Consider the following 15,624-nt stretch of genomic DNA (forward strand, 5'->3'; position numbering starts at 1 on the left):
ATCAAAAGCCCTTTTCTCATCGGCCAGATTTTGATCCAGCAGCCACCTTGAGAAAGCAACTTGTGGACAGAGTAGTAAGAAATGGGACATGGGGATTATCTCTTCCCCCAAATACCTCTTTTGCTTAAAAAAAAAAAAGATATTTCTACAATGTCTTGATATGAGATGGGGAAAGAACTCAGTTGAAACGAAAGAGATGTTCATCATGGCTTTAGCTGGGTCTTGAAATGGCATCAGTATAATGCCAGTTTGGGGCAAAGGAAGGGTTGAGGGGACAGATGGTAGAAGTTACATCTATAAATGATGATTATCACAGTTTAGCCATGAGCTACCTGAACTGAGGGAAAAGGGGCACCCTCTCCTTTCGTCGGGGCCTCATGTTCCACAGAGCAAGTGATTTTATTTTTTAAAGCATGAGATTAAAACTAAGCTGAATAGGGGACGTGACAACAGGAAAGGAAAGTTGGCAACAGGCCACAATTTTTCCCTAACGCTGTTAAAGAGGACATCCTAGAGAAATCAAGGAGGACGCTCCCTGCCACACCGCTCCTGAAAAGCAGGTTTCCCAAGTTTTCACGCCAGTTGGAAACCTTGCAAACGCCGTCGGGCCAAGAGGAGAATGAAGCTGTTGAAACCAGCGGGAGATGAGAAATCTAGGGATGATTTGGGGATCATGCAGTTATCAGCTCTTGTGAAATGCAGGCTCTGATCTTTGTGCTTTGTCTCCTGCAACTGAATAAAACTAAGGCCGCAGCTGATGGCTGAGCCAAATTTTTTAGGTCAGTGTTTCTCAACCTCAGCAACTTTAAGATGCGTGGACTTCAACTCCCAGAATTCCCCAGCCAGATATGCTGGCTGGGGAATTCTGGGAGTTGAAGTCCACGCATCTTAAAGTTGCTGAGGTTGAGAAACACTGTCTTAGGTATTTGTTTTCCCAGGACTGAGGAAAGCAGGCAAGGAAGGAGGAGGAAACGGACAATCGTGCAAATCCTTGGACATGCTTTCCAGGGAACGTGGAGGGGGAGAAATCTTCTCAGGATCTGTTCCCACCCTGGGAAAATTCAGTTGCCCACTCCCCATAACACATGCTACAGACTGCATTATTATTATTATTGTTATTATTAATATTATTGTTTTTCACAAACATAAAATTGTCCCTTGGAGGAGGAGGAGGAGGAAGTGCCCTCCCTCATTGAACGAGGGCTTTCTGCACTATGCTTTTTGTTTTAATAAAGAAAATGAGGGAAGGGAGTGTTGGTTTTGCTCCGACAGAAATGTAAACATCGATTCTTGTTCAGCCCTTCCCAGCGTTAGAGTTTGAACATAAAGACGACTTCGGGGTCAGGGTTCAAGTCAGTTTGGTTCTTGAGTTGGGATGTAAACAAGCCAGGGGAAGCCAGGTCCACGTCAGCCCCCCCTGGAAAGCAGCAGGCTCCTTCAGGGATCCCCCGTTCCTCAATGGGGTTCCCCTTGCTCAAGGCCAAACTTTTTAGCTTCTGCCTTTCTTGAGCTTGCTTGGCCCGGTTGGCAATGTACCTCACCCTGCTCTGGCTCCGAGACGAGGACCTTCGGAACAGGACCGCCCCTTCCTCTTCTTCTTCAGACTCCACAGGGTCAAGACGAGTGGGGGAAGTGATGTCGTTCTCCTGCTGGAAGAAAGTGAGCTTCTTTAGGCGCTCCGTCAGCTCGTCAGGAGATCTCACCGAAGTCCTGATGGCTCCACGGTGGCGCTGCTCCCTCATTGAGCGGGTGGCAAAGCTCCGGCTGATGCTCCGGTACTTGCTCTCTGTATTGCACGTGATGTCATCTGAGGTAAGATCACCAAGGCTTTTTGACTTAGTGTGGTTGGACTCGGGGTTCTCCTGCTCTTCCAACTTCAGGCAAGACTGCTTGAGGCTCTCCACATATAACCGGTTCCAGGTGTGTCTTCTTGATACAGATGATAATCCTAGCTCAAGACCCCTGGCAAGCGGCCTAGGGTGCAGGTCATCTTCCATGGGTTGATCTAACCTCAAGTTGGGGTTGGATTTGCTCTTGGACACCATGGGGATTTCACGTCCAGATGCAGCATTAGCAGACCATGGCCTCACAACCCTTCTCTCAGGGATGACTTCAAAAGTCTTATGCTGAGCACCAAGGTCGGGGAGGCTTTTCCGGGCAAGGTTGGGCAAGGAGAGATCTATAACGGTATCATTGGAGGACATGCTAGAAGAGGAGGACATGCTGTCCCTGTGAGTGGTGAAATCAAGCTTGCTCCAGATCCGGTCATTGACCGTGGCATTCCAGGACACTTCAGGCACAGGAGAAAAGTTATCAGGATGCTTCATCAAGACCATGTGGTCACACGATTTATATCCTTCATTCTTTGATCTCCTCACTACAATCTGAGGCATGGGGACTGTGATAACTCCGGTTACTTTGTGAAGTGGAGGTGGTGTGATGCTGTTTTCCCTTTTGCTTTGGTGTGGCTGCCCAACTGTGTTCTTCTCAGCACCTGTCAGCTGTTGAACCATTCTATCTGTCTGCTTCTGGGCATTTCCAGCCGGATGGAGCCAACAGTTGCCTAATGCTAGATTGTGCTGAACTTGTGAATGGAGAGAACCTCCATTGCCAGGAGCTCTTTTCCAGCCCCCTCCTTCTCGGCTGCTTTCCATCGCTTCTTCCTCTTCCAAGACACTAGGAGCAAGGGGAATCTTCTCCAAAACTGCATGCTGCAAAAGAGGAGGACTCTCAAGCTGCCTAGACTGGTCCCTTCCATCTGAAAGAGCTTTCTGGGAATGATCAGGCACAGATTCTTCTTTGGGATCATTGACAAGTTTGGTGGACAGAGGAAAGCAAAAACCGGAAGGTTGATTCTCATTGGCAACAAAGGGCTCCTCGTTGATGGTCTGCAGGCTGCTTAAGGAAGGGACCGACCTATGCATTGAGAATTGGCGGACATCTGGAGGGAGAAGGAAAAGAAATCCACGAATGAGTAAGTGCCAAAGAAGTTCTCAAAGAGATGTCTTGCCTACCTGGTGCCCATTTTGTAAAAGCACATCTTGTACTTTGCTGTCCCATTCCAGCATCTCTGAGTTACAAGTTGAAAATAGTGGCCTAGTTTGAGTAACACTTGTCCTTCCCAACCACCTCAATATGTGGAAGTAGAAGCAACTGCACACAGCTGTATCTTGCCACAGCACCCAAATGGGCAGATCATGAAATTCATCCTCAGAGACATAGTGACTCCTGGTTGGTTTCCCAGGTCAAAGGTGAAAAATCAACTGGATAATCTTATGTGATGGAGATGAAAACTGGAGAAGTTTCCCACTCCTTCCCACATGGAGGAGAAGTGGGTGGGGAAGAGTTGTGTATATTCATCTCTTCCTCTGTCGGGAGGCTTTGGGGAGCAGTTGCGCAGGAACAATCACCATCCAAACTGTCTTACACCTACCTGAGTTAGAAGATATCTGGAAATGGTTACTTCTAGCTTGAGAAGGCCCTGGAGGGATTTGTGCTCAACCCTGCCCAGTGGTGTCATACAATCACCTTAGGATTAAGTGACCCTTTTCCCTTCCAAGAAGTGATAGAGAGCTTGACAGCCCCCATAAAAATTGGATCTTTCTAAGCACACTGTCTCCTTGATACTTTGTACCTCCTGTACCCATCCAGGAGGAGGTGAAAAAGGGCCAGAAGGAGGTGAGGATGGATGAATCCCCCTCACATCCCACCCCCTCTGTTCTGTCACTGACCCTGATCAGGCCACTACAGTTCTTGTTTTCTTTTAATTTCCTTCTGGCAAAGTTTAACAAAGAGGGAGGCCACCCTCTTCTGGCCTCTGTTGCAGTGGTTGATGTAGAAAAGGGATGCTACAAGGCACACTGACCTGGTCATCCCAGCCCTGCCAAGAGCTCAGCAGACTGGATTTTGCAACCAACACCATCTTCTGACTCAGAAGCGATGACTCAGCAGCCATGCTCTGGAGGAGATGCGGACATACAGTCCAACTAAATCTGATCCCCAGAGAATCCCAGTGACATGATGTCTTCAACCTCTCCCCTAACCTCTTCAAATTACCGCCCTGTAATGAAAATGGTCCAGAGCCATCTCCCACCTACATAAAACCCTCCGAATTGAGGGATGCAAGACAGAGGGAAGGAAATGGCAATCCCACCAATATCGATGGGCCCCAACTCTTAGCAGCCCCTGCTTTTGTGTGCCCTAGGGCAAGGGCTGCTGGGAGTTGCAATTCAGCAACAGGGGAAGGCCCAATGTTGTGGCCCTTTGCTTTAAAGGATAACTGAAAGAGGGAAGGCTTGTGAAGCACTGGATGTCTGCAGCATCTGTTTCTGCATTGCCATAAGCAAGAGGAAGTCAGTGAAGCATCAAAACAGAAGGCTTCTTCCCTAATCAGCTGACAAGCACCGTCAAACCTGGTGGCAGGTGAGCAACCATGGACCTGACTTATCCCTTTCCAGATGAGATCAAAAGATGAACATCCTGAACTCTCTCCCAGGTAAAAAGGATATAACCCATATGTAACGGGAAGAAGGAACAGAAGGAAGAGCCTTCTTGAGGAACAGAAGGAAGAGCCTCAATCAAGACAATGGTCAGATAAAAGAAATCTGAGTCTGGGGCAGAAAGTAACCAGAGAAAACGTCTCAGACAAGACCCTCTCTAGTTCCCATGATGATAAAGGGAGGGAGGTGCATTCAGACTTGCAAGATTCTGTTACTATAACCTTATAATAAAAGTAGTATGAGCTTGTGTGTCTTCGGTTTCCACATTTGGTCTACCTTTGTGGGCTGACACCATATCTCCATTTACATTATTACTTTGCAGAAATCTGACACAAAGGACAGCTGCACACAAGTATCCACGTGTGTGCACCAAACATTCATATGCAAAGAGGCATGCTGCAGAAAAACAAGAACCCTGGGAATTTCCATTTTCGTTCGGGCTGTGCAAAGTTTCAAAAGGAGGCTTTGCCAGGACAACGTTACTTTATGAGGCAACAAATGCTCTGCGTCATAAAAAAACAAAACTCCTGCCACACTCAATGTCATTCTGGCTATCTCTTCCAGTGTTCTGTGTGCATAGAAGTTTCTTCCGATAATTAGACACACCAGAGGAAACAGTCGAAGGGACACAACGCATCTCAACAAGGGAAATATCTTCATCTCCCCCTCTCCCCAAAGCAACCAGCATTGCCTCCATGCCACAACATATCTTCTCAAGGTGAATTATGGCCACCTCACAAAGAACAACTCTTGATACCTTACTATAACCTAGCATGGGTTTGCTCGGTGTGGCCACCTCCACAGAACTCCCAGAATTCTCTGGAGACACAGCCAACATCCTTGGAGGCACCCACCTTGAGAAAGCTAAAATTGCATGAAATAAGTCTAGTGGACATGGTGGGAGACTGCTGCTCCTTCCCCAAAGACCCCCCAAGGCAATGAAAAACATGCAGGAAATGTTTCAGACAACCGTGCGAGGCAGGAAAGGAGAAACCATAGATAAGTGTGAGAAAGAAGAAAAATAAAACCATGAAAGAAGTAAACAGCAAAGGTCATCAGTTACCTGGAACTTGATCATCCTTTCAGTTCTTAACTATATGATAAGAGAGGGCATGTGGAATAGGACGAGAGAGAGGAAAGGAAAAAAAAAACCCAGTTAGTTCAGGAAAGGCTGGAACAGACAGGGAATAAATTAGTAAAAGGAAGCAAGGAGATGAGATTATCTAAACATGCTGATCCTGAGAATTCGCTTTTGACCAACCAGAAGAGATTCAAGGGTAGGGCTGGGGAGTGGGTTTGTCCATGAGGCCAAGATTACGGATAACAACATAGATGGTAAATCTAATAGAATTATGAAACCCCGATGAGTAGATGATCCCAGCTTTAATACAAACTACAAAAAAATTGCTATCGGGGATGGGCCACGAGGGGAGTAAGACATCCTTCTAGTTCCAGACAACTGTCCGACATTCAGCGTAGGGATAAGAAGGCAAAGACGACAGAAGCCTATTTCCATTCAGTCAGAAATCTCATGGGAATCTATTACGGCTATTTTCAGCTAAGTAAAAAAAAACCCTACGTGCACTTTCCTGGAAATAGGTTTATTGGAACGGTGGGATTTAGTACGCAACTGGCAGGCAGCACTCCGTATTTGGACAGCTCCACTCCGGAGGCCGTTAAAACAGGTGAAATACTGTGCACGGGGCCTGAGCTGAAAGAAGCCATGATTTTCATGGGCCCTTTGGGCAGCTACAAAAAGAATCTGGGTTAAGTTACTCCGAGAACAAGGAGAAGAGCCAAGGGCTGCCCTCACTCGGTGTTGGCTTCGGTGGGGTCATTCCTTAGCTAAAACTGATGGCTTGGGTGGCACTGTTAATATTATCCCGGATTAGCTAGGATGGACTGCTAACCAAAAGAAAGCCATTTATTTATATAATAACACCCTATTTATGTAATAAACAACCCAAGGGACTAGGGGCAATGCCAATGACAGGTTAATTTTCCCTTTCCTTGATGTAGCACTTCTGGTTGGATTAGAAACGGCTCTTAGGATCACAGCTAAGCATTATTTAATGGAATGCGCCAAGGCACATCACAGCAAGGTCTCCAAACGGTTTTGCTACAGGAGGTGGTTCAGCATGCAGGGGAAATCACTGTTTCTCTAAGATAAAGCCCCCGGCGGAATGAAACGATGGAGAAACGCTTCGATAGCATGCCTGGACCCCCACCGATCAAGGGGGAAATTAAAGTGGCCAACCAGCGAACAAGGAACATGGATGTTTCTAGGGGGAAGCCACAACACAGTCGGCAGTGTACGGTTGGGTGAAGAAGATCTGATCTTACCAGTAAAGAATATAGGGGATTTACTCCGAATTTCCTCCAATTTTTCAGCAAACAAGGCATTCATTTCCCTCTGAAGGGTGCCCGCCTGTTTTCGGGAGCTCTCTGGCCAGCATTTGGGGAAATCAGGGCTTCCGAGGCTCTCTAAGCTGCTGGAGCTGGAGGACACGGACCCGTTGTTGGAGCCCACCAGGTTGACGGTGCTTCTGTATTTGCCACCAGGCTGAGTGTGCCATCTACGCCAGGAATGGTCTTTGACCCCGAGACACTTCGAGTCCCCGTTTTTCTTCCCTGAGGTCCCAAAGGGCTGGCAGGTTCTGGGCAGGCTACTGGCAGCCCCGTAGCTGGTGCATAGGTGCAGATCTGACCGGGCCCTGGGCTGTTCTTGGATCCCCCAATGTTTGAGTTCTACCCTCTCCTCTCCCGCAAGGCTGCCACAGCAACTGCAGTGTGGAGCATCACCAGAGGCGGGCTGGCCAGCGCTGGGGTCACTCCACTCGCACTCCATGTCAGGGCTCTCATTAGAGCCGATCATGCACTTCATGCAGTAGGTGGCCACGCCAGTCCTACCCGATCCGTTGTTGGCACAGCGGGCGAAGAGGCCCTGCTTCTCACTGGGTGGCTCCTGGAGGCAGACCCGGCTGGATCTCCGGATGGGCTCGCTGAAGGTGGCTTCCCTGAGCCTCTGGCTGTGGCCGCTCCTATCTCTGCCCAAACTGTGAGCCTTACCTTTTGATCCCTTGCTGTCCACTTCCTTGCTGACATCCTCTCTGGGAACAGATGGCGTGGGGGACGGGCATTCAGACTCTTGGTCAAAACGAGGATGGGAGGAGTCTTCGAGGGCGGGGTCTTTGCTGGCCCCTTCAGAGCTGCTGTCTCTGGTGTCGATTGCAATCTTGGGCTTTTTCAAGCTCTTGGTTGGCGCACTGGCGGTCCGCCGTAAAATGTGACTGCTAAAGGAATGTTTGCGGTTGAGCTGACCAGCAACATGGCTGTCGAGAGAGACTTGCTTTGGATTTCTGAGAAACAGGCTTTTTAAGCCCAGCGCTTGTTTGACCTGGGGGAGAAGAAGAAAAAGGAGAAAAGCCATAACAGAGCATGTATGTTTCTTCCCCGGCGGGGAGAGGGGAAAAAAAAAATCCAGACCACAATCAGTAGCAATGTGCAAGATGTTATTAACCTCATGGTAGCCTCAGCTAATCCCGGCTGGACTGGAAGACAGAATTAGGAGGAAGATATGAATTGCAGTTTGGTTTCAAGACTTCACATTTGCATCGAACCCTCCCTTCTCAAGCCGTTCTGTTTTCCTTCCCTAACCAAAATTAGTCATCTATGTCCATGAAGAACATGACGTCCCGCTATCTTCAGGGGGGTTATTAATTCTCAGCACACCGAGGGAGGCATTTTTTCAAAGGGGATTAAGCCACGACCCCTGCTTAAACTTTTTTGGCCTCTCAGTTAGCAATTCTAGAGGGCAATAATCATTCTTGAAGTAGAGAGATTCAATAGGGAAGATTTCTCACACCTAGGTTTCTTGTTGTCACCCCTTCCCACCTAGCTTTAGAATTGCAGTGAGCCAATTCATCTGAACCAAAAAATGTTGAAAATCATCTAAGTATGGTGAAAGCTCATTTTAACAGACTGTTTGGGGGAAGAGGGTTCCCATTACTTTCAAAAGTCTGTTAAATGCAAAAGTAGGTTATTGCGCCCATTAAGATCCTTTGTTCCATGACATCATGATGCAAGACGTCATAAAATTAAGGTCAAAATAATGTACATTGAACGGCCTCACCCAGACTAATTCAGATGCAATGGATTTATCCATTATGTCTGGATGGAAATTCAGTCCGTTGCATCTGAAATCCGCTAAATGAGAGGTCTGTTAAATCGAGGTTTCCCTGTAACACGACTTTTGATTTTATTTGCTTGCGTTAAAAAGTTTCTCACATGCAGGGCACTAAGAATTGGTTAAGGAAGTTTCATCCAAACTAGAGCTGCCTTCAAAACTGGCCTGCTGTGAAAGCTGAAGCGTATTTCCGAGGGCAGGCGGGTGTGTGTTTGTGTGCGCGTGTGCAGGAAGAACTTTCTACAGCAGTTTAGGGGAAATGGCGTGCTGCTCCTTGCTCACTGTCTTTTGAGACTTTGGGTACAGGAAGGATGCATGTTCTAGCTGTGTAATGTAAAGCCACCCTTGGGGACCCATTCCCATTTTTTCTAGAGGCAATCCCCAAACTTTATGTAATGGGCTAAGACTTTCTACAGGGAAATAATTAGCCAATATAGCAGCACATTTCTTACATGTGCTTATTATTGAAAGATGACTATGGCAGCAAGAAATCTTAAAAAGCCCTCCAGGTATCTCTGGTCCATGATTACAAACCAATCTTGGGGAAGATTTCTTCCATCTATCCCACATGCCACCCTCTTTTGCACACAGTGAAATCTGTTCACATTGACCCTGGTTTGAGAGGGCTTTTCGGTGTTTGGTTTTCCCCTTAGCAGAGGTCAAAATCTGTTTTGTTTTGTTTTTCAGGGTCACAACTCTACCCTGCCTTCTTGATCTGAAAAATCCCGTCTTTCTGCACACCACCCAACCAAGTGTTGGAACACTTCTACTTTCGTGCCGCATGCCCTTGTCAATTTGTTAGCAAATGGCGGTTGAGTCGGAAGCCACCTTGTTAACAAAGAAAAGCTTCATCTTGGCTAAGGACAAGGGATCCTGCACGAAAGCATCAGCTACAGTTGACAGTAGTAAAAGTGGTTATTTGGTGCTACGGCCCTAGCACTGCGGAAACAGGGCAACTGTTAATTGCTTCAGGAGGACTGAACTTGGAGGAAGGTAGGTCATCCTAGGTTTGGCTGAGATTGAAAATACTTGATAATGCCCAAAGGACACCTTCATTGCTTAATTATCTCTAAATGCCAACACACATATGCCAGTTGCCTTACATCCTATCCTTCTGATAGCTTTGCCCAACAAGAAGCTTTCCAGATGTTTGGAAATAGAGTCCCCATCAACTCAGATGGCCTGGCCATTGGGGGAATAATAGCCAGAGGGGAAAAAACCCTGCAGGATACCAAATGGGGCAGGATGGACTTGAGGAAGGCCAAGAGAAGTGAGTTCAGGGCAGAAGTCCAAATTAATCTGCTTTTTTTAAACTAAGTGGATGGCCAGCTCTTAATTGTCATAGAGGACCCACGAAATAATGAGCTGTTTGGGCAAATACATAGAATGACTGTCAAACAGGCCACAATCCCATGTATATCGATTGCAAAAATCAGCAAGAAATCTCTCATGTACAAAATACAGAGTTAATGGGAAAGGGGACTTCCCCCCACCCACCCACCCCCACAAGAAATACAAGAACCCCGCTGATGGAATGTAGTGGTGTGCAGTGACATTTCTCCCCCTCCCTCCCCCTTCAGTCCCTTGAGGTCACTTGATGCATCCCCGGTGAGGCTACTCACTGACCCTTGAATCCAAACAAGCGATTCAAGATCCCAAATCCAGTGCAAATTTGGTGGGAAGAAAAGAAAGGCATTTAAGAAGAAGATCCAGCATGCCTACTCCCGATGTCAAGGCTAGAGTTGAGTCCCTTAAATGGAGACTTGAAAGAACCCAGATGACAAATTGCTGGTTTCATTGGGGAGGAGATGCGCTTGGCTCAAAGTAGAGCAGGTGTTAGTGGTGTTAGAAGGAAAAACTACCCCCCTCCCCATTAATTGATGTTGTAGAAGCAAGGATGAAGGCAACTCAGCTGCAGGGGCAACGGGGATTTTTAAAACATTAGTCGGGATGGGGGGAAGAATCCTGGATCTGCTTCATAAATGTAGGATAGTCTAGAGATTCAATGGCTCAGCAAACGTTCCAAGAAATGTTGCAATCCATGTTATGAGTGGAAGTTTTGGTTTGGGGCTTGTTTTTTTTTTTTTCCAGGAGGAGAAAAAAAAAAAAGAACGCTAAATCAGGAAAAGACACAAGATGTTAATGATGTTTTTGGTTACAGAAGCATGCAAGCGTGATGCTCGGAGCTCACTACACCTTCCTGGGTCATGAGGGAGGGGGGGTACCTTCGAGGCGTCTAAATTGGCTCTGCTTCTAAAAGGAGACTTTTTTTGACACAGAGAAGTCCACTGCAATCACAAACAGAAGTAAAAGGCAGAAAGTAAGACACAGAGAAGAACGAGCCGAGACAACGCTGCAAGAGATCGAGGCAACAGCTGGAAAGGATCAGGCACAAAACCCACATACGAGAAATTAGACAAATAACATGAATAAACTACAAAAGAAAGGGAGGGGGGAGAGACAAAACAGCGAAGGGAGCCAGGTGAAGGAATCACACAGTTTACATTATTAAATTCCCCAGGAATGCAGAAAAGTGGGTGGAAAAAGAGCAACGTCGCTTTCAGAGCAAACCGAGGCATTCTCAAAAGGGTTGGGTCCTCCTTTATTGCAAAGAAGGACCCCCAAATCTGTCAGCTTTGCCCGGTTGGATTTTAGAAGTCAGGGAAGTGCTGAAGATGATTTCTTACCCAGTTTTGAGCTTTCTCCAGTTCCACCCCTCTGGGTTGTGGGAAAGTACAGCTCCCCCAATTCCCAACCACATCACTTGAATTAAGGGTCTCACGGGTTGAACCCAGAACCTTGAGTTTGGCCCGGACGGCAATCACTGTCCATTCCAGGCTTCCTAATAGCTCCTTTTGCACTATTTTTCTCCAGCTCAGTGCTAACATTTCAAAGGATGCGCTCTCGTTTTTGTGGGGTTGCTTTGATTTTCTGGGTCCCGTATCATTAGTCACAAACGCCGATTTTTGCAGAAATCATTCCAGGAAATATTGCGGGAAAATTCACAATCTGCGTTATCCTGAATGCATTCATTTTTTACTCTGTTCATTCCTCCTTTCTCCCAAAATCCAGACATCTACCTAATTGTGGCCTGTAGCCTCCTATAAGTCCTTATTAAAAAAGAAAAAAAATACCGGTCCTCAGAAAATATTAAACGTGCATAGAAAATAACTGCTGTCTTTTTCACCCACCTAAGGGCTCTGCAGCCATGGACTCACCACTTCTGCAGTTGGAGGAGAAAGAAGAAAAAAAAAAGGCTATTCTCCAACACCTCCAGCCAGATCATTGGCAATCAAGTGAGCTAAAATCTTAACATTTTTACTTTGCAGGCAAAAGCTGTCTTTTTGTGCGTACACAAAGTAACAGCAACAAAACACGTTAACATCTATTATCTTCTATCCAAGAAATACCGAGAAAAACAGTCCTCAGCTACATAGTTGTGGAAACCCTGTCTAATCTATGGTCCAAAAATATTTTTGGAGTCTCCTCCGACCTTGGTTGCTTGAAAGTTAGTGTTCTGATTTTACCATGTTTAGAAATCTAGACACCAAAGGGAGGAGAATTCAACTGCCCTCACACCCAATACAAACCAAAAATGTGGCCCTGCCTGTGTGTGCCAAATTCCCCTTCCCATTTTGATCAGACTCTTCCCCACCGTGACCCTCCACCCCAAATGTTAAGTATGGTCAAGATTAGCCATGCATTGTCTCTTGGACAAAATCTGAGACACACAACCCTGCTTTTACTAAACCCAGTTTCAGCAAAAAATAATGCTGTAGCTGAAGTCACATCCCTGTTTTAGAACAGGATGTAGGTATAAAAGGCAGGTATTGATATGAGGAAGAAGGGTTTTACAGTAATTAAAAAATAGCTATGCTAAAGGCTAGGTGCAAGCAGCATTTGTAAGAAGCTTTGGGTTGAATGACTAAATTGGTTAGAAGGACCTGATGCTCTTGAGAACTGGTAGTTCTCCTTGTTTTGAGATCTCTCATGGATGCCCTAGCCAGAAGATCCAACAGAGAGCTGGGTTTGGACCAGGTGATCTCCAGCAGGTCCAGAATTTGGAACGGTTTGGTAGCTCACCGATGAAACAGAAGGCATAGCAGTGGGAGATGGTAACCATGTCTGCCCTGATTGTTCAACTCTACCCACTCTGTCAGCAACATCACATGTCCTTCTTTCTCCATTTAAAAAAAGATTAAATATTAAAACCTGCCATTCAGAGCCAAATGCCACATCACAGTAGAGATGAGGTTCAGTAAGGCTATTCCGTAGAATGTTTTAAGTAAGGCCAGTTTATGCAAAGCTTCCCAGACCAAGAAGAGGTGCATTCCAGTTGGCACAGAAGAGGGAGCTATATCAGGACATCCAATACATCAGGTCTCATCCAGAGAATTTGTAGGCCCCTGATGTATTTTAAGGGCAATACAAACCAATCTGAGGTAGAATCCTTATTCCTGGATCATCACCTCTTTCCTCAAGTTTCTTTGGTTTGTTAGTATCCAGTAAGAGAATACAAAAGGATGGTTTGGAAAGCCATGGATATGTCTACTGTCCCATGTCTAGTTTTTAGCTGGCAACAATAACCGAGAAGATACCAACTGTTTCTGGAGCAAAACTGAAGCCAAAATGTAATGGATCTAAAATCGGGGATAGTCAACTTGATGTCCTCTAGGTATTTTGGAGAACCCCCAAGAGCTCTAGCTTCACCTACTGCACTCATGGGAACTGTTATTTAAAACATGGAGAGGACACCATTGTCTATCCTTGATATGGACAAAACAGGTGGATTCAAAGAGAACCTCTCTGGGTCACACTTTGGCAACCTCAAAATGATTTTTCTCCAAGGATGTCATGGTTTTCTACCGTTAGCAGAAGGATGTTCCATATGAAACTCAAGTCATTAAAAGAAGGTGTGGGGACAGTAGGGTGAAAAGTCCCCTTTCTATATAATTAAGTCTTATTGAGAATGAAACAGTCTAATTTTTTTAAAAAAAACAACAGTTGGAGAAGTCTTTTTCCAGAGACAGAAATGTTTCCATAGTCTCTTGCACAGATTGAGTTTTATTCCATATTCAGTGGGACTTGCTTAGGGTTGCAGTACACACACAGAAAATGAGGGAATCTCTTCCTTAGAAAGATTAGAGTTAATAATTAGTATATTGATTCCCACAAAGTCAAAGGCAGCAGAAATGTTAATGAGAACACAACAAGGGGTAGGTAAGTGATTTGAGAACAGGAAGAGCAGGTATAAAGCAATCAAAAAACAAATCAGCTGGGGAAATTGGAAAAATCGAGGCGAGTTTACAAGCTACAGCAGGGGTTTCTCAGGACAGAAGGAGATGCAGGCTGGGTGTTGTGCAAACTGGAATCCAGCAAGTCCCCAAATTGCTGCCAGATTTTAAAAGGCCGTCAGCTGCAAATTAAAACTATCCATCAGAAAGCAACTCAAGCAGAAGAAGAGAAAAGCAAGAAATCAAAGAGGGCAGAAATTATGTGGGACTGATCAAAGGAGGTTAATAAAGGGAGAAAATTGCCTTCAGTCAAGAGATAGGCAAGCTTCAAATGGGGGTGTGTGTGTTTGTCTCTGTGTGTAAGCTAGTTTATTACAAGAACAGAATTTGTCAATCCTCCCCCCCCCAAAAAAACAAAATAGCATTAAATAATGGTCCTGCCTGTAATGGAAAAGTAAGCTTCTAGTCCTCATGGTTCTAAATCAGAGTGATTTAAATCAATGCATTGAGAGTCAGACTCTCAGTCCCTCTAGCCCAGCAGAAGCCCTTCCCCAGAGGTGGCAAAAAAAAAAAATTAATTAAATGAAATGAAATGAAATGAAATTAAATTAAATTAAATTAAAAAAAGACCTTCTGCTATGTCCATCTGAAGTGAAGGACAATTGATTTCTACTGTGCCTAATTCACTTATTTAATACCAATATAATTCACTTTCTGATACTTTAAAAAAAAGGCCCAGAACGTTTAGTGTATGGTTAGACACTGTGCTTCCGAGAGAGAGGAAGATGAAGGAAATCAAATTTCCCCATTTCCTTCCTGCTTGAGCAATGACTTCAGTTTATTAAGAGATACAGCATCTACTTGACTTGACTCCTAGCAAGGACAGGATTGATCTGTTCATCCTGTGGATTGATTAAAAGGTTGAATATTTCTTTAGAGAAGGGCTGGGAGAATCTCTTTACATAATCAGCCAATAACGGGATGAAAGGCGACCTCGATATTTCCTTCCCACCCTGCAGATACCTAACACAGCTTGGGGCCAGAACTGCGCAAGATGAAAAGGAACTATGGCACGGGCCTCCATCAAGTTTTCCAGGGTGGGTGTGGAAGGGGAAGGAGAAGAAGCTTGGCCCATTCGGTGGAGGAGACCTAGAGGGATTATAAACCGACGGTTTTCCAGACAAGATGGCTTTTTGTAGAAGGATTCGAAACCACCCAACTGGCAGCCCTCCAACCCTCCCTGCTTTGGCTGAAAGCAAATTGAGAGGAGAAAGGAGGAACCCGAGGGAGGCTTGAACTTCACGTGTTAACTTCTCCCCTCCCAGCTCCCCTCGTTCTGAGGATCAGAGCTGTGCCAGGGGCTTTTGCAAACGTTGCCACGCAACGCTCCGGCGCTGGGTTGTTCCCTTCAGGATTCGCAGCACCTGGAATCCGATGGGCTTCTCTGAACCCAGACAGAGACTCACTTGTTCTTCCCAGGACATTTCTCCCTGCCTTTTGACACATTTTCCTGCTTTCAATGGGGCTATCCAGGAAGAGCTGAGCAGCTGAGAAGTGATCTCTTGGAAGCGAGACTGTGAACATGGATGCACATGGCCGCACAGATTGCTTTCCCAGCCCTGGCCCAACTCAACTGGATCAGAAGAGCCAATAAACCAGCTTTCCTGTTTCCAAAAACTCTGGGTATGAAAGAGTTCCATGATAC

At 45.8% G+C, this 15,624-nt stretch overlaps 1 protein-coding gene across 1 annotated transcript in view; it reads right to left on the reverse strand.

The window, feature by feature from the left end:
* Positions 1–118: 118 nt before the first annotated feature.
* The window catches only part of PLCH2 (phospholipase C eta 2), a 193,373-nt gene continuing 177,867 nt past the window's right edge, over positions 119–15,624 (reverse strand). The window contains exons 23-24 of the mRNA XM_088136706.1: positions 6,843–7,896; positions 119–2,941 (exon numbers count right to left, since the gene is read on the reverse strand). Coding sequence (XP_087992832.1) covers positions 1,311–2,941; positions 6,843–7,896 — 2,685 coding nt within the window. The 3' untranslated portion in view covers positions 119–1,310. The remainder of the gene's footprint in view (positions 2,942–6,842; positions 7,897–15,624) is intronic.

This window comes from Python bivittatus, unplaced genomic scaffold, assembly GCF_059951505.1.
Source record: "Python bivittatus isolate LINGU-HERP-01145 unplaced genomic scaffold, Pbiv_v1 ctg000090_np1212, whole genome shotgun sequence".
Lineage (NCBI taxonomy): Eukaryota > Metazoa > Chordata > Lepidosauria > Squamata > Pythonidae > Python > Python bivittatus.